Source organism: Magnolia sinica, chromosome 1 (genome assembly GCF_029962835.1).
Source record: "Magnolia sinica isolate HGM2019 chromosome 1, MsV1, whole genome shotgun sequence".
Lineage (NCBI taxonomy): Eukaryota > Viridiplantae > Streptophyta > Magnoliopsida > Magnoliales > Magnoliaceae > Magnolia > Magnolia sinica.
The window spans coordinates 1667538-1692852 of NC_080573.1; the positions used below are offsets into that span (position 1 = coordinate 1667538).

General features: G+C 38.9%; 2 protein-coding genes across 5 annotated transcripts; one reads left to right on the forward strand and one right to left on the reverse strand.

Annotated features, from left to right (window-relative positions):
* Window positions 1-1167: 1167 nt before the first annotated feature.
* LOC131234368 (beta-glucuronosyltransferase GlcAT14A-like) lies at window positions 1168-14077 on the forward strand. Of its 2 annotated transcripts, none has more exons than XM_058231230.1 (5): window positions 1168-1344; window positions 1918-2774; window positions 12125-12200; window positions 12289-12404; window positions 13342-14077. In XM_058231230.1, the coding sequence occupies exons 2-5, from the start codon at window positions 2168-2170 to the stop codon at window positions 13860-13862; spliced, it is 1320 nt and encodes a 439-aa protein (XP_058087213.1). In that variant the 5' UTR covers window positions 1168-1344; window positions 1918-2167; the 3' UTR covers window positions 13863-14077. The 2 variants fall into 2 exon arrangements, with proteins under 2 accessions (XP_058087213.1, XP_058087294.1); XM_058231311.1 differs by having other exon boundaries at window positions 2000-2774.
* A 3097-nt stretch (window positions 14078-17174) lies between these two features.
* Window positions 17175-21320, reverse strand: LOC131234579 (uncharacterized). 3 transcript variants are annotated; one of them, XM_058231635.1, is made up of 4 exons: window positions 20840-21320; window positions 18078-18181; window positions 17583-17766; window positions 17366-17500 (listed from the first exon to the last, which is right to left on the reverse strand). In XM_058231635.1, the coding sequence occupies exons 1-4, from the start codon at window positions 21225-21227 to the stop codon at window positions 17484-17486; spliced, it is 693 nt and encodes a 230-aa protein (XP_058087618.1). In that variant the 5' UTR covers window positions 21228-21320; the 3' UTR covers window positions 17366-17483. The 3 variants fall into 3 exon arrangements, with proteins under 3 accessions (XP_058087517.1, XP_058087559.1, XP_058087618.1); XM_058231534.1 differs by having other exon boundaries at window positions 17175-17766; window positions 20840-21301; XM_058231576.1 differs by lacking the exon at window positions 18078-18181 and having other exon boundaries at window positions 17175-17759; window positions 20840-21292.
* Between the last annotated feature and the right edge of the window lie 3995 nt (window positions 21321-25315).

The following is a 25315-nucleotide window of genomic DNA, read 5'->3' on the forward strand; positions in this document are numbered from 1 at the left end:
AAACCCAAATGAACCGCAATGATTCACCGAGTCGAAAAACCATACTTCAAAACATAATATTTTTACTTTCAAGTAGACCTAAAATGAATTCAATTTTGAGGATCACCTCATTGAGAATTTAAAATAGTTTTGTCATTTCCCATATCAAACTCATTACTGCCATTCAAATAAATAGTGCAACCAAATGCAATATAAATTTCTTGGACTGAAAATTATTCACATTTTGTCACAGAGATTGATAACATTAGTAGCAAGGGTGCCAAGAGAAGACAGGGATTTGGCTCATGAAAATTCATTAGTAGAAGGCTCAATGGCCTAATCAATTTGAATTTTAGTTCATGCCCCATTGAAGTGGCTCCATGGCTCAATGGTAGATGGACTTTGTTTCAACATTGAAACCAAGGATCCAGTGCTCATTTGGTGTTAGTGGGTGGGTGAGGACATGGATTGTGTATTTACTCCTCCACTAGCAAGCTGGGTACTGGTCTGTATTGGTTGAAGCTCTGCAAGGCTCACCATAATGTATATTCATTTTGACAGCTGATTTTAAGGCATGGGCTCAAGTGAACCAAACCACATAAGTTTTAGATCAACTTGATTTTATGTTTTCCCTTCATCCAATTTTACGTGACTTTAGGAACAGACGCACCGTCCACCACCGAGGTGGGTAGAACTCAGACTGTGGGGCCATTGTGATGCATGTGACTACATCCACACCGTTCATCTATATTAAAAACTTATTTTAGAGCATGATCTAAAAAATTGAAGCAGTTCCATTCCATAGTACAGAAACAGTGGTGATTGACCATTAAAATTTTTTTATGGGCTGCAAGAGATTTGGATCAAGGTGATACTTGTGTGGTCTCTTCTTTCAGGTGTTTGTGACCTTATCAACAGGTTGGATGGCAAATAAACATTCCATTTGGAACCATGAAGTTTTTAATGGTGTCGATTCAACCAGGACTGTTCCGTGTGGTATGGTCCACCTAAGATTTGAGCCAGCTTCGTTTCTGGGATCATGCCCACTGTTTTTTTTTTTTTATTTATTTATGTACATTCAGCTGTACAGTTGATGTACATTCAGCACGTGTTCTTTGACACATCTGCACGTGTATCAGACGCTCGCGACTGTACTTGCAACCATCTGTACTGATGGACTGTTCCTCACTTCTTCGATTTTCTTCCGCTTCAAGCATCGGTTTATTGCCCTAAATTCCATCTAGAGGAATCGTAATCTCTGAGAAGAAGAAGAAGGAAACCGACGATTTCAGTCTTCAGAGCTTGAAATATTGAAGGATTATTATTCCATTGCAAGCAATTTCTGTGGGAATCGATATTTCTCCGGTAATCATTTCTTCTTCGGCTTTTTTCATTTTCTCTTCTTTTGTTTTCTTTTAAACAAGATCTGGAGCTCATTTTATTTGAATTTCTCTCCCATTTTGATCGTCTTTATTTTCGTCCATTTTGAAGAATTTCATAATAAGATTTCGTCATTCCGCTTTGAATCTGAAAGATCTGAATATTTTCATTGGAAGTAATTGATCTAATCGGTGGATCGGCAGCTTGAAACGAAAGCAAGATCCAATCTTTGTGCATTTCTGCGAAATTTCTCCCTTTCACTGCTTTTCGCCGATGTTTTTTCTGCAAAAAATAAGAAAAAAGAAACCACGAATTTCTTCTTTTCCTTCTTTTTCATGGAAGAAGGAGAATTCACAATCGTGAGAAAGATTTAAAGACTTCATATGTATAGATTTGCGGGGTTTTTTTTTTTTTTTTTTTTTTCTATTTTCTTTTTCTCATTGTAAGCTTTGGATTCGAACTCAAAATCTAGTGATCGAACTGAAATGAATGATTTTTATCGTTTTGATGATCTTGCTGAATTTTACTGCCATTGTTATTGAATTTCGATGGAAACAGCTTGTAATGTGATGTGAAGTTTGCATTTACTTCAAATCTGTTGATTTTTATCGGAAGATCGATGATTATCTGAAAGACGCAGTCTTTGGGTGGGTTAAATGCTATTATTCGTCATTCGGAAGAGACTGCAGCTTTGGTATTGTTACCGAAGCTCCTTGCTTCTTTTCATTCTGCTATCGGCCTCTTTCTGGATTTCTTTTGTTTCTTCGGAAGACTGTGACAGCCCATTTAGAGATTCAGAGCTGTGAGTATGAGGAAAAATGGGAATTCTCACTCGGGGCGGGCCTCATTCAGTGACAGAGGGTGGCTTCTTCCCTTTTTAGCAAGTTTGCTCGTATCTGTTACTCTGTTTTTGGCAACCATTCTCGGGATTTTTTCTTCTCCTTATGGCGGAGATTCATTGTCCTTTGATTTTATCTCCTTTTCTCGAAGGGAAGACTCTAGCGGGTACTTTGTTGAATCGGATCTCAAGATGCCTCTCAACCCACCTGGGGTTTCCCAACTGAAAGGCCCACCTCGACTGGCTTATCTCATTTCGGGGACGAAGGGTGATAGCCAAAGAATGAGGCGGACATTGCAGGCTGTTTATCATCCTAGAAATCGGTATATTCTGCATATGGATCTTGAGGCTCCTCCAAGGGAAAGGATAGAGCTGACCATGTTTGTGAAGAATGATCCCACGTTTCGTGAGGTGGAGAATGTGCACGTAATGGCGCAAGCCAACCTGGTGACTTATAAGGGCCCTACAATGATTGCTTGTACGCTTCAAGCTGTGGCAATTTTGCTAAAGGAGAGTGCGAACTGGGACTGGTTTATAAACCTTAGTGCTTCTGATTATCCTCTTGTTACGCAAGATGGTCAGTAACACCTTTCACCTTTCTTACACACACACACACACACACACACACACACACACACTGCTTGGTTATCTTTCTGGTTGTTGCAGTTATCTAATTTTCTTTAGGAAATGGTTCAATGTGATTTCATTTAACAGTTCTAAAACTTTTCCTCATCGCATGTGCTGCTATCAGAATTTCTTGTTAGGTAGATGCACTCTTGTGAGTCTACCACTCATCAAATCAGTCACACTGTATCAATGCAAAAATTGTAGTGGATGATGCAAGATTATAGTTATGGGGTTATGGCACTGATATGTTTAGATGGAAATTAAATGATAGATGTAAATCACATGATATCTTTGAGTCTTTGTTGTCGTTATTGCCACAATCCAGATGTGGCTGAATTGTTTTCTACCATGTTTTTATAATTGATAAAAAGGCATATATGAGATGTGTACACTATGAATACAAAACTCAAGGGTCAAGACCAAACAGCTGAAGAGGCTAAAGCACAGTTGGCAGGCAAATTGATAGATTTGGCCCAATACCACATCGAACTTCACCATTATAAACAGCTCGACCAGTGCCTTCCACTGGTTTCTAAAACATTTATCATTCCTTTTCTCACAAATAGGACAAAGACTGACAAACGGAAAGAGCTTCCATAGCTTTCTTTATGACTATTACCACCCATAGATATGAATATCGATATCATATTGGCTGATACGGCCATATCGTATCCGTATCAGCACGAGACGATATATGATACAAGGTTGTATCAGCCCGATATGAAAAAACTAACATGTAACGGCCTGTATCGGCTGATACGGGGTGCATCGGCACCGATACAACGCCAATACAAGCTGATACGCCCATAAAAGCCTCTTTTTTCTTTTTTTTTTTGCTCATTTCTCCTCCTCTTCCTTTATTTTTCATTTAAACCATAGAAGAAGCTTAAAAACTCATTTTAGGCTAGATCTAGATCTAGACCTATTTTGGAATCAAAATAAATGATTTGAATGGGATTTGACAAATCAAAGTGAAGTGGACCATTATGGGAAAAATCGGAAAGAACGGTAAACCCTCACATTCTTTTTGATATTTTCATCTTCTTTTTGTTGTAGTTCAATGTAATGGGCCTTAGTTCACCAAATCGTGCCTACTTTGTGTTCAATTAGGACCCATTTAGTTAACCTTCAACAAGACAAACCTACATACAACACTTTCATCAAAGAATGGTCCGATGCACCATCATATGCATGTAAAAAATAAAAATAAAAAATAAAAAATCTTGAATATCTTATTTTCCTTAATTCTTCGACTTAATATTTTTTACCGATACAGGCCGATATTGTCTGATACGGACCGATATCAATACTCTACGCCCATATCGTATCCTTTTTTGGCCGAGCCGATATGCCCCCCGATACCGATATTCAGAACCATGTTACCACCCCCGTGCCATGTAAGAAACAAGTTCCCAATTGATTCTGCCCCACCCAATGATATTGGAATAATTTGAAAAAGTGATCCAAGACATCCTAGGCAAATGCGTGATGTGTAAATAGGTGGTTGATGTGGATGATCATGTGCCTTTTCTGTAAGTTGTCTACCACAAGGATCATGTTCCTACTTGCCATCCAAGCGAAGGCTATGATGTTAGGCGGCCCCAATAAGACAAAATAAACTCGATTGGAACTATCGATGTTCTCACCCAGAATTGTGGATAGCCTTGTAGAAGGACTTGACAAAAGACCTTGTAGACCTATCCCACTTCCTCACCCAATAATTGCTCTTGGCCATGGATAGAAAGTGGCTGATGCAAGCGGATCATATCTTCCATCTCCTCCAAAAGATTCCTATAACAGGAAGGAGACCATGATGCCTCAAGAGACAAGGATGCCTAGCTCAAGAGCTAATCTAGCCAAGCTAGAAAAATTCATGCTACAAGCTATCACCACCCCAAGCATCCTCCCAGAAGTGAATACACCCAACACCCAATGAGAATCCTCTTACATTCTTAAACGTGCTACAACCCTCATTATCACCTTCAAAATGACGAAGCTCCATTAAAGGTTTACTCCATTTCGTACCACACACCCTACTTGGCTCTATAGTTGCAGCAACCACCTCTTTCCACAGGCCATTTTCTTCCTAATCGAATATCCACAACCATTTATTAAAAGAGCTAAATTCATTGATCTCAGCCCCTTTATCTTCTCCTTCTCTTACCTACTTGTACACGTCGTTTCAAGGCACGAGGTGAAATCTATTTTTTCCCCCATCCCACGCCATAGAAACTCACACCCAACTGTTAAACAGTGAAGCTGGGCAAGGGAATAGTGACATGCGATACAACGGCATATTTGACATTGTCGCCTTAACTCGTTTTTTTTTTTTTTTGAAAGGCAACGTGGCTCGAACCCATGACCACAATGTTGAAATACACTCTGTCTGCCGAACCTGTTAATTCTGGTTGTTCTTCCCCCTAATGAAAGATGTTTACTCTTCCATCTCAATAGTTTCCTTTCAATTCTTTCTATCAGCTTGTGCCATAAGTGCTTCGTTGGTTTACCAATACCTAATGGGAGACCTAGGTATCTGGATGAGAGACAACCAACTTTGCAACCAAAGACTTTTGCCGAGATTCCCACTTCCTTCGATGAGAGACAATCAACCGCAAGTTGATGCATTCATGTGCTATTAATGCACCATAAGGAATTTGCCTGCTGAACACGAAAGCTCCTTGTGCCTCAGAGAAAATAATCCTTACCACTTTCCAAAACCTAAACGCCAAAATTTTGTAGGCCAGATTAAACTAGTTGGCCTAAAATCCTTCATGCATTTGGTCCCTTCTTTTTGTCAGACGAGAGCAATGAATTAGTCTCCCGTCAGCTCTGATAGTCACCATTTATTGACATACTCCGATATAAATGCGATCAAGTCGTTCTTCACTTCCCCCCAAAATGTCCGAAAGAAAGCAATAGGATATGCATCCAACCTTGAGGCCTTAGCCCTACCCAAAGAGTTTATTGCCTCTTTAACTTCTGCTTCATCAATCAGCTTTTCTAGGCTATCTACATCTGCATTTAAACGTTGATTTAAAAAAAAATAAAAAAAAGAGAAGAGTAAATTATCTAACTTTGGATGCTTCCACCCTATTCCCTAAGAAGATTTGCATAGAACTTCACGACTGCATCGCCAAAGTTGTTCTGATAATCAGATAAGAGCAATAAATTAGTCTCCCGTCAGCTCTGATAGTCACCATTTATTGACATACTCCGATATAAATGCGATCAAGTCGTTCTTCACTTCCCCCCAAAATGTCCGAAAGAAAGCAATAGGATATGCATCCAACCTTGAGCCTTGAGGCCTTATCCCTACCCAAAGAGTTTATTGCCTCTTTAACTTCCGCTTCATCAATCAGCTTTTCTAGGCTATCTACATTTGCATTTAAACATTGATAAAAAAATAAAAAAATAAAAGTAAATTATCTAACTTTCGATGCTTCCACCCTCTTCCCCAAGAATATCTGCATAGAACTTCACAACTGCATCGCTGAAGTTTTTTTTTTTTTTTTTTTCTTTTTTTTCTTTTTTTTTATATAAATTTTTTAACACACACACACACCCCCCGACACTCATGCCATAGTGGGATTTCACCACCTATTGATACTTGAACCCTTGACCGGGTGTTGAAACTCCATAGAGTCTACCATCGGAGCAAGAGTAAGGATCCCGCTGAAGTTGTTCTTTATCCTCTAGCCTTTCCTCTTCTACCATTAAGTTGTGAATGTTGTTGTTTCTAAGCCTAGCACTAGCAATACCGTGGAAGAATTTCTTATTCTTGTCATGGTATTAAAAAACGGTCACGTATTGCCCGATACATAAGGGAAATGGTCACCCCATTACGAGATATGGGGCAAATTATGCACTATGAAAAAACAAGGGCCATATTGACCCATATTGGCCAATATGAGCTTATGCACCCCGTATTGACACCTTATGAGGGCAGATACGGCTATTACAGACTGATACGTCCATAAATTGCTCATTTTGAATATTTTTATTTTTATTTTATATATATATATATATATATATATATATATATATATATTTTTTTTTTTTTTTCTACTTCTTTATTCATTTCAACCATGAAGGAACGTCTGAAACTAATTTTAAACCAGATCTAAGCTTATTTTGAGGATCAAAACACAAATTTTGAGTAGGATTGAGTGAGTTGAAGTGAAGTTTAATTGGACCATCTTGGGAAATATTGGAAGCAAAGTTAAACCATCGTGTCCTTTCATTTTTTCCATCTCCTTTTTGTTGGATTTATATCTAACAGACCCCAATCAACAAATCATGCTTAATTTGTGTTCGACATTCAGCAGTTCAAGCTAAAACTTCCAAACAGACAACATTCTTAGCATAGAACAGTCAATTACACCATCAAATCTATGCACAAAACCAAAATATACATATTTAGGATCCTCACATTTTTTTAGAATTTTACCAATAAAAATTGAGATTTTTTTTTTCCCAAAGAACTAAGCCATATTGGCTAACATGGGGATCGTATCAGCCAATATGGCCCGTATACTGCAGCCAAACCATTAAGTGATTACTTTTATCTTTCCCTTCTTTGAGCCAAACCATGCTATACCATTGCCTTTATTTGAATTCCTCTTTTTTACTCTCTTTTTTAAAGGTAACAATACTTTATTAAAACAAGCATGAAAGACTCAAAACAACAAAGCTACAATCCCAGATAGGAAAGACCAATCAATTTGGTAGAATGCCTTGGAGCAAGAAACCTATCTTATTACATTCATGATTCATCTGCCTTCTGTGCTACCGCTTCGAAGAAATAGTAGGCCACCTCTTCATCCACTGTCCTTTCTCTTCTAATATCTGGTGGAGCATTCTTAGAATGTCCAGGGTAGTGTGGGTCATGCCTAAATCAATGGACTATCTCCTTTGTGGGTGGCATGTAGATTCGAGAGGGACGATGGGGAAAAGAAAGTGGAGAATCTTGTTCCTGGATGTCTTGTGGGCGATTTGGGTGGAAAGGAATAATCGATGTTTTAGAAATTCTAGTGTTTCTGTAGCAGGGGTGTTCTTGCGTGTTCTTGTCCTTTTCAGGGACTAGGCTCCTTAGGAGCTTGTCGGGTTTTCGAGGGGTGCTCTGTTGTGGGACAGTTTTTGTGCGCGCTGGTCTTTTTGTAGTCAGTTTGTTTTCTTCTCTAGTTGTTTTCCCTGTATTTTGTTTATCAATAAAATCCTTATCTTTCAAAAAAAAAAATTAAAAAAAAAAATCCACCTCTGACCCGCTGATATTTTGAAGACACCAACCATTTTTCTCCCTCTAAGCAGTCCAAATAGCAGCCTTCAAAACTAGCCTCCACACTACATTTTCTTTTTTCTCATATCCACCCCCATGCAATGCTAGAAAGAGGCCAACAATGGACCTCAGCATCACCCAAGGCACAACAAAGACTGCAAAGAATTTCCCTCACACCCTTCGAACAAATGGGCAATGGATGAATAAGTAATCCACTGTCTCCGCCCCCCTTAAACAAATCCCATAGCAATTGGGAATTGCAAGCAATCATTTCTGAAGGTTATCAATTGTGAGGATTCTGTTGCTACCCGCTAATCAAAGGAACGCCACCACTTTGGGAGGAGCACCAACTGACCGAATGAAGGATGGCTGCCCACTATTTTCTTCCTTTGTAAAGAAGTTCAACAGTTTATAGAAAGAACGGACCGAGGATTGCCCAATTTCTCCTAGGCCCACACCATAGAATCTTTCCTACCACTAGGCGGTTAAGGCAACGAAGATGCTCCAATAGCCAAGCGTAGTCCTTCACCTCTACTTCTGATAAATTCCTTTGGCAAGGGGCAGACTGAACAACCCCATCACCCATGAGTGAGAAACAATGGTCAATGGTCACCTCCATGTTTCATGCAACCCTGGCTCACCTTAGAAGAGTGGAGAGGAATGAGCTCTCCCGAAGCCACAGATCCTTCCAAAAGTGAATCCTTTTCCTACCATCACATAAGAAATGGATCCCCTCTTTAAACTTATCGCTAGACCCATGACCCCCCTCCACAACCCTGACTCACCCCCCATCCCGAATTCCATATTTGCATACAATAACCTCTCTCCATAACCTTCCTTCCAACCTAAACCTCCACAACTACTTGCCAGGCAAATAGCGATGAAGAATTCCCTCTTACTTTAGTTTGTTTTATACTCAAAAATGAAATTGGACTGCCTTTTCTTTTCCTCGATCAAAATCTCCACTTTATTTTTCATATCAATCATATGGATGTTCTAAAGAATACTTTCTTCTTCACTCTTCCACGGTGGTCTTTTTTCCATTGTTTAAGATTTTCCTTTAGGAGCTTCAATTTGGCAGACTATCTTCAGAATGACCGAAACATGCCAAAAGAGGCCTGGGTTCAAGGTTGAGATTCTGCTATGCTCTCTGCCTTAGACTGCATCACCACATTTCCCTTTGTGTAGAACCAAGATACTGCATGTGTTGTTGGAAAGACGAGACATTTCAGAGCATGTTTTACCCAGTGTTCGAAGTATCGGTATCGCTACAAGTTTCGCTAGCCAAGGATACAGAAACAATATCGATATCGCCAATAATATCGCTGATAACCGGAAATGCGGAGAAACATGGGGAAAATGGTAGAATTTTCAGCGAAAGTTTAGGATATGTTAAAATGTGCATATTTGCATATTTAGAAGAAAAAAAAAATTGCAAAAAGAATGCATACATAACAAGTTTCCATTTAATGGAGCCTTAAAAGTATGTGTTTTGGTAAGAAATCAGTCCAACCATCCCATCTGGCCTATTTAACTATCCAACCTTCCATCCAAACATCCATTGATATTGCAAAATATCAACAACACATGATATTTCACCAAGAAATCATTAATAATTATAAAGGAAATGAAAGATTGTGGTCTCAATATCGTGCATGTTGCGATATTAATAATATCAAGATATTCTCAATGACAAATTGAACATTACATACAACCATGTACCCATGATAAAAAAATGAAATAAAAATTTACTATTGAAATATCGTCGATACACTTATGATACAAGCATTACCTAGAATTTACATAGTCGAAAATATTGGCGATATTGATGCATTGGCAATACAAGTGACACCTAGAATTTACATAGTTGAAAATATTGGCGATTACATTAGCAATATTGATACACTGGCGATACTTAGCGATAGATTGCTAATACCTAGAATTTCTGATACTACCAGCATTATCGGTATTGCTGAGCTAGAGATAAAGATAATATCGGAGATAATTCGAACACTGGTTTTACCACATCCAACTCTCCTGACATAGCTTTGGTCACCGGGCCCCTTCTAAATTAGGACATGGAATGAGAGACGGGTGTCTTCCACCTGCATTATCTAGCTTGAAAAGGAACCAACATCCATTTTAATTACAAACCTCTATGCTTTTAGTAGCTAAAACAGATCTTCGAACCTCTTTCCACGGGAAAGTGCATAAGTTCTAGTTGTGAGCTTTGAGGACCAACACCTAACTAAGCTCAGAGTTGAATGAGGACCAACACCTAAGCTCAGAGTTGAAACTAGGGATCCTCCACCATGGTTTACCAAGCATGGCAATTCAAAATCTTGCGGTAAGATTACAATTAATGTAGCCCTGTGATGAATTATCCTTACACTACTCATCTCTTAGTGCTGGAGAGAGGTTCTTTACCTTTTTCCGTGATTCTGGCATGATGCTTTGTAGGATAAGTCTTTACCTTTTTCCGTGATTCTGGCATGATGCTTTGTAGGATAAGCTTTCTTTTGGTTCCCTTGCATAGGAGAGATGACAAAGTGAGAAGTTGAATTTTCCTGCATCTTTTTTCATTTAGAGCCATGACCTTATACTTAATTCTCCTTTTGTTCTGCGCGCACTACTGCCTTTTGGGCATCATCATGGGAAAGGTCTAACTCTAGTAATTTGTATCCATCATTTGCATCTTTGTTAGGAAAATTTACTTTGGACGATGGAGTCAGTTAGGCAAACTTTCTTTGGACAATGGAGGCAGTTAGGCATTGATTTCTAACATGCATAGATTAACAACTGTTTTTCCGCGGTTTGAACTTGAGAATACTCCTGTTACTTTCAACCGTTTCAGCTACCTCTGTTTTTGTTTCTGCATCATTGTATTTTTTTTTTTCCTTTCCTTTTGAAAGGTAACGATTTTATTAATAAAGAAAGCATTTTATCTCTCCAATCTTCAAAAAAAAAAAAAAAAAATCCCTCAAAAACAAAAAAAAATTAATAAAGAAAGCATAGACCTCTACACCAGAATTACATAGCCAAAGACCAAAGCAACAAAGAATCCAATGCCCAAGTTGCTAGAACCTTAATATAGGATGCCCAATCTAATGTGAGGGCATTTTCACACCAGGCTTGAGCGGGGTGACCCGTGGGATGCAGGGGCACACTCGGAGTGGGCAGCCCACATAACCCATGGATTTGGGGCCCGTGTGAGGCAAGTGGCTCGTGTGAGGCGGAACCCATGGATTTGGGGCCCACGAGGAGGGTTCGGCCGAGGACCTAACCCATGAACGTGGGGCCTAGACTATGAGATAAAGGGATTAATTCGCCATGCTCTATCAGTTCGAGCTTTTAGAGCAAGTGGTTAATTGTCCTACATCACAATCTATACCAAATTTGCCTTTCTAAACACCTCATCTAGCAACCTATGTTGGTTTTGAAAGCATCTATCATTTCTCGTTGCCCAAATGGACCACAACCCTGCTAGAAGGGATAACTTCCACAAATTCTTTCCTTTTTGGCCAACAACAGCCTATGTCATGCTAGAACAAAGGAGCTGATTGAATCTGGCATCACCCAGAAACGTTGAAAGAGATCGAAAAAAAAAACACTCCCAGTCCCAGCCTGTTTTGGCGAAAGGTTAATGCATAAAGAAATGATCAACCAACATGCATTCCTCATATACATAATACATACATTCGGAATAATCATGTGCCTCTTTTTCAAGTTGTCACCCTAAGGACTATGCTCCTCACAAGCCATGCAAATGCATCATCTTATGTGGTCCCCCATATGATCATACAAATTCCGGTGGACCCTGTGACTCCCTCTGCCTGGTATACAAAGACCTGTCCCATTTCCAAGCATATCCATTGCACAATTTGTTATTTGACTGTTGTCATATTCCTATCTACTTGTATATCATTTATAATACATCGAAGAATGATTATTATTTTTTTACATAAAGTATTTTTATTTGGGATTTTTCTGCCTGTGGAAGAATCTAAATTTGAGTTTATCTGCAGATCTTCTCCACAGTCTTTTGCATTTGCCAAGGGATCTCAATTTCATTGAACATACACGTGTTGTTGGGTGGAAAGTGTAAGTTCATTGTGTCATGAATATGCAACATGCACAAGTTTTCTGTTTTGGTTTACTACTTCTAAAGGTCACGCCACATATTACGCAGGAACCAGAGAGCAAAACCAATCATTGTCGATCCTGGTCTTTACTTGTCTAAAAAGTGTGATGTTTTCTGGACTACTGCACGTCGATCACTGCCAACATCTTTCAAGTTATTCACAGGTATGCTCTATTTACTACGTAATGTCACTTTTTTCATGATATATTAGTAACTTCTAGTTGTACATCAATCTATTATGGTTAGTTATATTGGTTTAGGTTTCTCAGAGAAGATCTCCAAACATTTTTGTGATGCAAAATGTCTTGAAATTTGAAACCTCAATCTAAACAGATCAGAAGTAAGCATAATGAAATGCTCAGAACGTTGCTTTTTGTGGTACCTCATTTTATTTCTGTTCTTTTTTCCTTTTTCGTTTTTTTTTTTTTTTCAATATATGGATGTATGCCACTTTTTTGGCAGCATTACATAGGGATGCTTAACAATTTTCATCTCTTTTTATGGTGGTCCATCTCATACGAGTCTTTGGAAGTGCGAATTATTCATCATAGCGGTTCACAACAGTTCAAGGTTTAAAAGCTTGATTCTTGGTTGAGTTTTCCAGAGTCATAAAATCTAAGCTAATACCCTAAACTCATCTTGGTCAAATCAATGTGACTCAGAAAAATTCTTTTTCAAGCCCACATTTGTTCCATATTCTCGCTTCAGATGTATTGATTTTAGGGTTGCAAACAGGCTGGCCAGAGTTGTTTTGGTCCTGAATTTTGAATTGATGGAACTGACTCTACTAAAAAAATTGATTTCTCTTGATTACTAAAACAATTGACTTTTCTTGATCAAGTCCCAGCCCATTTTCCACACTAGTTGATTGGTTTGACCCCTTCATAATACCTGTATGATTGTTCCTCGCTTCCTTTTTTCTGTTAGTAGGTGTTCATGTGTAGGTAAACAGTTCAATGTGTTTCTGGACACTTCGTGTCCCATATTAGTTCTCTCCTTCTGTTTTCTGATTCTGATTGTTCTTCCAAACATGGAACCGGTCTAATCACTGACATGCTTCAATTGATGATTTCGGATCTCACTTTTTTTCCCCATTTACAGGATCAGCATGGGTTATGCTGACTCGGTCATTCCTTGAGTACTGTATATGGGGGTGGGATAACCTCCCCCGGACTCTTCTTATGTACTACACCAACTTCGTGTCCTCACCCGAAGGCTACTTCCACACCGTCATCTGCAACTCTGATGGCTTCCGCAACTCCACTGTTAGCCATGACCTACACTACATCGCTTGGGACAGTCCTCCCAAGCAACACCCCCTTATATTGTCCATCAAGAACTTTGATGAAATGGTCAAAAGCGGAGCTCCCTTTGCTCGGAAATTCGAGAAGGATGACCCAGTATTAGACAAGATTGACCGAGAACTCTTGGGTCGATCTGTAGGTAGGTTTGCTCCCGGTGCATGGTGTGTTGGGAGCTCGGATGATGGTTCCGACCCTTGTTCCTCAAGAGGGGACGATACAGTATTCCGACCTGGTCCGGGCACTGAGAGGCTTCGAGAACTATTTCAAAAGGTAATGTCTGAAGAATTTCGTAGCAAGAGCTGTTCAGCTCAGAGGTAAGATTTGATAAATATAATGTTGTAGATTATTGTCTTAAGTGATGTAAATTGTCAGTTTTCATTTAGTTTTTTTCCCCCATTTGAATTGTATTTTACAGTTTTTTTCTTCTTCTTCTTTTTACCCCTTGTAATTGAAGATACTGGAATGAATGTGATGTACTAACGCTAAAAATGTTCATAATCCACAGCATTACATTCAGTCCCTTTTCTTCTTGCACATCTATTATCATTTTTCTTGATTAGTAGAAGCCAATTTCATGCAGTTCATAACAATCATAATAAAAATGCTTGCTGTCTATTCTTTATTCAACATACTTCCACTGCTACTTCTCAAACCATACTAATAAGATGCTTTGATTAGATCACTGATTCTTTTGGGTATACCCCGTTGATGAGGCCCATTGAGGCATGTCGTATAAATGGATTGTCATTGCAAAGGACTCCGATTGAAGGTATAGTCCCGATATATCCTATTGTAATGTGACAAAATGCATACTGGCCATGTTTGCTATCGACAATTTGATTTGAAACCATTGGCCTATGATTTGAACTAGCAATTGACCTCAAGGGCTCACTTCTCTGCTTCCACAAAGGTCTGATGGTGCGCAAATATGACTATTAAGGAATTTGCATCATTAGAATACAATGCAAGTTATAATCAAGGTTTTTGTATGCAAGAGCTAATCTATTGTTTTACAAAATTGTCTTCAGTTTGTTTTATTTTGTTTTCTTTGTAAATGAGGTAAGTTCTACCCAAAAATCTCTTTCGAGGATTTCATTAATCTAGAGACAATACATTCCAAACCATGAGATAGCGGAAGCCCTGATGGTGCCATTAGATGTGTTACCGGTCGTTTTGGGCAAGTACATAAATGCATTCATACATGGACATTCAACAGGAAAAAGCAGTGTTATTATTTCTTTTTGTGGACCTTGCATAATTAGGACCAACTAATGGATGCTCATATTATTGAACCAAGAAGAATCACATGTGATTGGTGGAGAACAGTAATTATTTATTCATATTTTTACTTCTAAATAATTCGGGTCACTTTACAAAGAGCGTTTGGCCCAGCCACCGCGAGGAAAACAATGTGGTTTTTGGAATTTTCTATAGTATAATTCTCAAAATTCATGAAACAGTGCTCGTATGGATGTGAAAGAGCTTTTTCTTCCAATGTGAAACAAGAGAGCCGTATTATACTGTTTCAAAAAATTTTGCTAAGAGTACACATTCAAAAATCACAAGTTATTTCTCTAATTCTGAGATTGTCACGAGCGAAACAGCCCATATGAATAAAGAAAGAAATGCAGAAGCACTTCCATTTTCTATCCAAACAAAAATTAGCTAAAACCAATGGGTTCAATGTGGTGTAAACGCATGCTGATCCAGCCCATCCAAACTATGGGCCCCATTGATGATTGAGCACATCCTGAAAATTGAATTGATTGTATGACCTACTATCTAATGTTCACCATGTTAAAATAACATGTCCGGAGGTCCAAATTCAGAAGGCAAAGTCAAACACTTAACGCTATCCTATGGTTGTGATTTTTGGGCCATTCCACATGCATATCGGGACCCACAATTACAGACCGGATTGGCAAGTAACATGCAGTATGCCCCATGTATGGGGGATGCGTTGCCACAACTTACCATTGCCAAAAACAAAAACGGAGAGCAGCTCTCTTAAGAGAGAAAATTAATAATTATTATTATAACTACAGTTGCTTATCTCTTAAGAAGGGAATGCGAATTAGGTTGTAATAACCACATACAAACAAAATGAAAATACAATAAAATAAACAAATCAAAAACAAAATTTGGGACAAGATGGATGCTCTTTCTTGATTGGTATGGATATGACAGATCAAATGAATATAGAAACAAATACAATCTTCTCATTTTATCTTGTACTATGGGGCATAGCACGTGCAAAACACATGGAGAGAGCAGTCTGGGTGGGGAAGAGATGGTAGGAAGCAGGCTCCACGAAATCAGGGAGAAATTGTGCCAAGGAGGAAGAAATACGGGAGAAATGAATAAGAAAGGAGGGAGAAAAAACAGGCAGCCACTAGCTATTTACAGGTAAAATCTAAGCCTGCAATTTGCGGATAAAATCTGAGCCATTGATTGGACAATGACCACATTTTCAAATTCCTGAAATACCCTTAACTTTATTCAACGTCTGGCGTCCTCTTAAAACTAATTGGAGGGGCAAAAATACCCAAAATCTACTCTGGTTACATGTAAAGAATGTGAAAAACCATTCACATAGACTGAAAAACAAAACGAAAAAAAAGAAGAAGAAGAAGAAAAGAGGACTCCTTTGATGTTCTGGCAGAGTGTGATGATTCATACAGACGGATTTAAATACCGTTCACTTGTCATTCATGTAACTCACATAAACCTTCCAAATCATGGGATCAAAGCATTTTTAGCTTGTGGCCACCTAATGAACATTGGTGGCATACAGATTGCTGAAAGGAAAACAAGTAAAATGATTGAAATACCTAATTCCATGCATTCAGATAGATGTCATTTTAATAAAATGACAAAGACATACCAGCTTTTCTAAAATTTGTACTAAAGCTATATTTATGGAAGAGACTTGTTTAAAAAATTTCAAGCAGAATGCTTTTCCATGGAAATAATTGTTTTTTTCAACTACTTTAAACAAACAAAATATCATTTCGAGCACAGAAAAGCATAACCATGAGAACTGAGTCCATTCAGGTCTTGTTTCAGTACCACCCCAAATGCATACTCAGTTGAAATGAAGCCTCCACAACAAAAAATTCAACCAAGAGTCGACTTGGAGGTGCTTGCAAATGCTACCTCAATTTCAAGTGTAAAAAGCTGTATCAATCCTGGATTTGGTAAACAACGCAAGCATTCACATTTTAGAGATAGATATCTGCCTTTCGTCAAAGAGATGCTGTTGGTACATTTGGTTGGATTGTTGATTGGGACACCTTGTAAATGGTTCATAGACTAAAAATTTCAGTGATTGCATGGTCCTTTTGTCAATGCTGTCTACTGAATGCGGCTGTTGCTCATTTTAGCTAAAATTTACTTTGCATGGCCACTAACAGGATGAGTACCACAGAACGGTCACCTAAAGTTTTGCGCCATGGCAAGCCACATGATGGCCCATCAAAGAAAACGGTCTGAATTGGGGCAAATTGGTGCCATGTCATGTGTATGGTGGAGATGTTCGATGTCAGACAATCTAAATTAGAGTACCATAACTACCATGGAAACCAAATGTTACCTACTAAATGTATACTCTAATCAAATGACAGAAGTATGTGAAAAATCTTCTCACAATAAAATAAAAATAAAAATAAAATCCTCAATTGAATTTCTCCAATTGCCATGTTGCTTAATCAACAAAGCCCAATTTCAAATAATTTTCAATGATCTCTTCCTGTGATAGATCAGTAAAATAACCCTTCCCTACATTCATTCTCTCTTCCCTTGCGAGCCGCTCAACTTCAAGCTGAACTTGATCAGCTCCCACTTGACTTGGATCCAACAGATTACACGCCACCTCAATCGTGTCCTCACCGTGGGTGAGTGCCATGGCTTGCACTGACGCAAGCCCTCCTCCCCGACCACTCACCCGTCTCGCAATCCTACGGACACCAGAAATGTCAGTCGATGAAACAGGCACATTGTAATTGTCAACCCATCGTGTTGCACCAACTACCACAACACCTGTGGATTGAGTGGCTTGAGAGGGGCCTGCATCTGGCTTCAGCTGCAAGGACTTAGGTTGGGGCCCACCTGACCATTGGTTTCCAATGGCATTGGGCTTGAAGTAACCCAATTCTCTTCTGATTGAATCAAGGGTCCTCCCTTGCTCATGGGCTGCTCCATATAGAAATGTAGGGACTGCGCGCTTTTGTATCAAGGAACATTAGCAAGTGGAAAAAAGGTCTAAAGAAACTGAGTAGGAAAACAGGATTCAGAATATCTCAATCATAGCATGACAAATCAGAAAATCAAGAATGCAACATTTCAAGATTTGGAAAGAAACAATTTAAAAAACAAAAGCATTGGTATTTTGCAAAATGCAGCTGATTTTTATTGAAAAGATTGACAATGTTAAGCTCTTGGATATTCAGAATCTTGCAAAGCTATTGTATTTTCTTTTTCTTTTTCTTTTAACATTGCATGGCAGTTCATTGCCTATATTGGGTTGGGCCCCACCTGACCATTGGTTTCCAATGGCATTGGTCTTGAAGTAACCCCTCTTTGGATTAAATCAAGGGTCCTCCCTTGCTCATGTGCTGCTCCATATAGAAATGTAAGGACTGCATGCTTTTGTGTAAGGAACATTAGCAAGTGGAAAAAAGATCTAAAGAAATTGGTAGTAAAACAGGATTCAGAATGTCTCAATCATAGCATGCAAAATCAGAAAATCAAGAATGCAACATTTCAAGATTTGGAAAGAAACAATTAAAAAAACAAAAAAAAAGAAAAAAAGCATTGATATTTTGCAAAATGCAGCTGATTTTTATTGAAAAGATTGGCAACGTTAAGCTCTTGGATATTCAGAATCTTGCAAAGCTATTGTATTTTTTTTTTTTCTTTTAACGTTGTTTGACAGTTCATTGCCTATGGCTCTGTTTTTTTGTTTTTTTTGAAAGATAACGGAAATATCATTAAAAAGAAGAAAACAGGAAAACAGAGGCCGAGACTGCTGAGATAGCAGCCAAAGCTAAGAAACAAGAAACAACAGATCAGTCTCAGACATGACTTCCATAAGGGAGGCCCATTCAAAAATTAACCCTTCAGCTCTGGAGAGCACAGAAACAGAAGAATTGGAGATTTCCCGAAAGGGAGGCCCATTGCCTATGGCTCTGTTGTTATATTGATCTAATCATTTTGGAGGAATTATCAGATCCTATGTATCGGTACACGAATAGTGCCTGATCTGTCCAGATTGGAAGATAAATATACAGTTAAAATTGTTTCAGCAACAGTTCCAGAGGCCAGTAGGAGATCAGATGGCTAGGAAGATTTTTTGGGGCTTTCCCAAGGGCCAAGGACACCATCCATATACTGATGCATCTGCACCCAATAATTCCTTATTTTGACAATAGTGCTGACACATTGTGCAAGTTAACATTTAGGGCCTGTTTGGTAGAAGCCTGAAAATGGTTCATCTCATTTTAGTTAATCATAAATATGTGTTAGAGAGCTCATGATCTATAATGCACAATTATAAGTAACTACATGGAATTATGTATTAGAGATCATGATCTCTAATGCATAATTATGATTAACCGAAACGAGATTAACTCATTTTTTCAGGTGTCTACCAAACATGCCCTTGAATTTTAGGAGGATAAGATCTTCAGCTACAAGGGTATTATACCTGGGATCTTCAACTACAAAGGCCACTCAACCACTTCTTTGAAAATCTTACCAATCAAAACAGCAATAAGATTTTCCATCCAGCAGACTTTTGGTGCATGGACCAACACAGTTTGGCCTATGTTATCAACAGTTCAGATAACTGAACAATGGGCCTCACTTGTACAATCCCTTGGCCGAGCATTGTATAATATATTAAAAACAAATGGTTACAGACATTTTAAATGTTTAGGTGTTTCTCAATCACAAGGCTGATAGGATGCATTGCTACCGCCACACAATTGTTAAGATAAAAACAGGAACTTCCTCTTCTTATCTTGCTTGGGAATTTTGGTGGGTTTTGTTTTCCTGACATACCCAAACATCAAAGTCGTGTTTGGATGCACAAGTGAATTGAATTGCAAACAATCTATTTAATCAAGAAAAAATAGCAGGAATTAATAGGTGTCCTAGTATTCATAATGTGTCAGTAACCTCAAATTGCAATTTTTGAGTCATACTTAATTGCAAATTGAATCCCAGTCCTTGATATATATGCTATTCAACAAAATAACAATATGGTCATTTCACTTAATTGCAAATTGGAGCCCAGTCCTTGATATATATGCTATTCAAAGAAATAACAATATGGTCATTCCACTTTCCTGGAATAATAACTCAATTCAATTGGATAGTGCATCCAAACAAACCAAATGTACTAAGAAGGCCAACCAAGATTTCACCATATTCCCAAAAACTGCCAAAAGTAACAACGTATAAAAATTTCAGAACTGAATTTCAACTTTCATTTCAAGGGCCCATTTGGGTGCCAGTAAAAAAATGAGTTCATCTCATTTTAGCTAATCATAAGTACATATAAGAGATGACTGTTGTTGGTTATCAAGACTAATCTTAATCCTTACCAAAAAATAAATATGATCCCTAATACACAATTACATTGGGGTCGCTTGGATGCTTGTAAATAGGGCTACCTGTAAAGGAAACACAGGTAAATGATTTATGGGCAGTGTTTGGATGCTGAAAAATGCTTGTAAATCATTTACAGCTTTTAGCTACTAATGAAATCCTTCCGAAAGCTGTGATTTCATTTACAGACTAACAACTGCTGATTTTGAACTTTTAGCTGCAAATGAAATCCCTCTAAACAATTTACAGGCTATCCTCACATAGAGAATTATTTAATTATAAACAAATTACAGCTTAAAGCTAAACAGGATAAGCTGTAAATGATTTACACCTGCAAATTACTCATTTTCAGGCCCTTTTCTTTTCGCTTGTGATTTTTGGCAGGTTCTGTTTTCCACAACATCCCAAACATCAAAACAGTGCTTGGATGCACAAGTGACATGAATTGTGAAACTCTCACATTTCCTAATATTCATAATATGAAGTATCCCTCAAATGGCAATTTTCTAGTCCTTTTAGCTCTTTGATATGTATCCCATTCAAATAAATAAAAACATGGTAATTTCACTTTTCAGGGAAAAATAAAAACTCCAATCCAATTAGATAGTGCATCCAAACAAACCCATTATCAGAAATTTGAGAAGTGCAATTCAATTTGAATTTCAATCCCAACACCAAACACATACCTCGAAGCTTATGTCCTATATCAGCTGCGACGTACTTAGCAAGGTGGGCCGTTTGGTCCAGCGAAGCCTGAGAGAGAGGGTGGAAGCAGATGTGATCAACGACTCCTAGCCGTGGATGAGTCCCAGAGTGCAATTCAAGATCGATGGCATCGAGAGCCGCTTCGACCATAGAAAACACGGCATTTCTCAGTGAAGAAGGACCCGACGGGTCTGGGGGGAAACGGGAGACGAGCGTGTACCCGACTCGGTTGTAGGATTCGTCTTGGAATTTGTTGATGATGGGTGCTTCTGGGAAGAGCTTGGAAGCTCGCTCGATCGATTCCAGCGCTGCAGCGTTGCGGGTTTCTGAGATGTAGAGCTTGCAACAGGCAAGCATCTCCCTCAGCATTTTGTTTCGAATTTCTTACAACGTCATCTGAAACAGAGGAGATGATGATGAAAGGAAGGTCTCACGTCCAACCTGTTGGACCATAAGCACCGTCCACCCAGTTGTTAACTTCCAGTATTTAATGTCTCTGCAGAATCCAACCGTCCATTAGGTTTTCTGTATAATGAGGATTAGCTTCTGTAAAAATTAGCTACATTTACTTAGCAGGTGGGCCACATCATAGAAAATAATGTATGGCCATTAATGAATAACTAGATACAAGTGGACCACTTGATGAATACCAATTGAAATATGATACAAGTAGAGCTGTGATAAATAACAAATCATTTACATCCACTCATTACTTGTATCTCGTTATTTATCTAACCTGATGAGTGGATGGGGTTCATTTTTTAAGGATATGACTGTTATGATGGGGTCAACATATTAGACGGGTTGGATCTTTCAGGCACAAGGCATTGAGAAAGTTATCTACTCGACGGATGAGATAACTTACTGTCTATCTGGTTGGATGTGAGTATTTTTCCTGATAAAAACACCCAGAAGGGGTCTGTGGCTGTGATTTCACTTGTCCCAGGCCCACCTACTCATGTGGTTGGTGACTAAACTAGAATTGCACCAGAAAGCTCTAATCCGACGTGGCTTCGGTGGATCCAGGGAACCACCGAGATTGGGGGCGGCTTCGGTGGATCGCCGGATCACCGAGGTGGGTGGATCCCGGACTGTGGGCCCCACTTTGATGTATGCGCCTTATATCCACACTAGGGCGGAAAGTTGGGGGGTTGGGCCAGGTTGCTGGTAAACCCTAACCCCAACCCCAACCCAACCGAACCGCACAACCCAAGCGGGGCTCGGTCTGGTTGACCGGGTTGATCAAGTATATACGTGTTAATATTTTTAGTTTATTATATTTTAATATAGGACTTATTTTTTGCATTTATAATTTTATTTTATATATATATATATGTGTGTGTGAGAGAGAGAGAGAGATTATTCATTATAAAGAACTTTATTTTTTTCCTTTAAAAATTACAAGCTAAAATATAAGACAACCACTCCTTTGAAAGTCATGTAGCATGGCACGAAGTCTATTTGCGAGAGAGAAATCTGGCATATCTTGTTAGCTTGAGTCTTTGGAAATGACGTGGACAAATGAGACTCGACATCACTAGTGTGCCTTCGACACAAACGATCCACACTCAATTATAATTTATAAGTAACTTATATATTGATCGGGTTGGGGTTAGGTTGGGCAACCTGAGACCTCAACCCAAGCCCAACCCAAGTTTTGTCGAGTTGGTGTTTGTATAGCCAAAGCTTAAGATTGGACCTGATATATCTTGCCCGAGCCCAACCCAATGTTGGGTCAGTCACCGGTCAATCGGGTTGAACCCGCCCAACTTTCAGCCCTAATCCATACCGTCCATCCTTTTTTAAAAGGTTACCACACTCGTGTGTGTGTGTGTGTGTGTGTGTGTGAGAGAGAGAGAGAGAGAGAGAGAGAGAGAGAGAGATGCTCACACACAACTAGTTGGACCGTGCATTTTGGTCCAACTAGCTGGGCATTTATTGGGAGAGAGGGGCGAAGATTTATTGGGAGGGGCGTTTGCTTCGGGTGTGGATTTCTGAGAAAGCCTCTGGCAGGAAGTTCCTCTGCTGGGAATTCAGATGGGACCCATTGTGATGTTTGTGAGAAATCCACCCCGGGAACCCCGAGCTCGACCCAAGTTTTATCGATACCGCGAAGATTGATAATGTTCGGGTTGAGTCAAGCAACCCGATACCTGAACCCCGAGCTTGACCCAAGTTTTATCAAGTTGGTGTTTATATAGCCCAAGCCTGTGACGAAACTCGATACATCCAGCCCGATCCAAATCCAATGTCGGGTCGGTCGGCTCACGGGTCAGTCGGGTTGAACCTGCCCAACTTTCAGCCCTTACATATATATATATATATATATATATATAGAGAGAGAGAGAGAGAGAGAGAGAGAGAGAGAGAGATGCTGTACAGACTTTGAAGTGTTCCAAATTGCCAGCACTCAAAAGGTGGTAGTGAGAGATGCTGTACAGACTTTGAAGTGTTCCAAAGTGCCAGCACTCAAAAGGTGGTAGTGTTCAAGCATCGCCAAGTGCTGGCACGGCAAAAGCCGGAATGGTAGAAGTGGCCATGTCACACTATTTAATGAAGAGAGAGAGACAGAGAGAGAGATTTGAATACATGTCAATACATTTTTACGCATGAGGCATACTATATTACGAAGTCTCAAAGTCTAGGTTCCCAAGGAAGCCATGTCTGATATCCAGTTTTAAACGCCCATACATTTTCATCCACTTAAAGAAGTGTCAGTGTATAGGTTCGTAAGGTAGCCATATCTATTATTCTGTCTATGTCAAATGTAAGTAGAAGTCAGTGCCACTCAAAAAAAAAAAAAAAAATCAAACCTCTATTTGTCACGCCCCAAAATTCGGAACCCGAGTTGGCTAGGCCCGAATCCGAATTTTGGGATTGTGAGTTGTATTTAAATAAAATATACATCGCAACCCATGTTATAATCATTTATTTTCAAGGCAATCAGAACAACTAAAAGAATACTATTAATCAATCTTTGAAATTTTACTTACATTAATATTGAAAAATAAATAATAACAAAATACATTGAATTTTAATTAATATTCAAATAAACAATTAGCACATTGATCTTGTCCAATTGGTTCTTCATACTAAGATCCTGCAAAACGATATATAAGGATGTGAGCGTGACAGCTCATAGGGTCACATCATTCCCAAATTTAAAATTTCTACATCAGCATATAATGAAGAATAGAGAATAAAAATTCAAGTCGTAGTGCATAATATCGCATGCTGGTTGGGACCTCGCACCAAGGGTCATAACTCACATTAGTCCCATACTTAACGTGAGAATTAATTCCAGGATGATAGACTCCTGATCCCGAATAGTCTCGTACCTATTGGGGATCATGGCTCACGAATGTATGCAACAAAATTATATTTATGCATCCACAACTTGAATATAACAGGACATAAATAGTCCACAAATAATAAATAAAATTCTGAAAATAAATTCAAATAAAACAAAATAGCTTTTGATCTATTTTTGGACTTTACCAGGACAGAGCACCTATGCACCCATTTTAGGGATTAATCCAAGGCAGAGCACCGTGACCATTTTGGACCTCCCAGGGCAGGGTATCGTGCATTCAACATTTTTGGGAGTCCGGGCAGAGCACCTACGTGTACATTCACTTAATCTTAAATAACGAAAATACAACTTTCAACCTATAACACAGGTCAGGGATTGAATATTTAGATATAACAATTCTTGGAACACGGATCAGGGATTGAATATTTAGATATGACACATCCTGGAACATGCGCCAGGGGCCGAATGTCCACAATTGTTAAAATTTAAAATTCAGCACAAAATAAACATCCTTTTTGAGAATAACCCGAGCAGAGCATGTTATCCTGTGAGTTTGGATACACCGAAAATATAAAAAATTAATTCAAAAATCAAATGTTTCACTAGGCTGAATCACGTATAAATACGCTGTCCTTAAAGTGTGATTCGCCCCCTTGTCAACTGCTGATGGGTTACAGGCGAATTGCTTCCAGGATAAGACAAGAGCCTTCTAGATCCAGCGTGCAGCAATCACGATAAGTCCACTGGGAACAATTTTAACGCAGTAGATTTCTTCTGGCAAACTTAGACGGTGGAGATATTCTAAATATTTTAGAATGGAGCTTATGGATTGTATCTGATTTGATGAAAGAGAGGGGTGAGTTGAGATGATTGAATCGGACTGTAATGGTCCAGTTTATATATGCATCAGGTAGTGGACCTTTACTAGGACTGCTATCAATGGTCTAGAACGTTTGAAAAACGTTTCTGGCCGTTGTCCATTAATCACAGACATTTCTGGTCATCGGATCAAAGGATTTGACCGTTGGATCATCATGATCCATCCGTTTTCGGATCGTTTGGCTTTCAAGGAATAGAGCCGTTTTTTGAAACTGCAGAACATTTCGGATTTAAGATCCGACCGTTCTCAGTCACTTATAAAGAC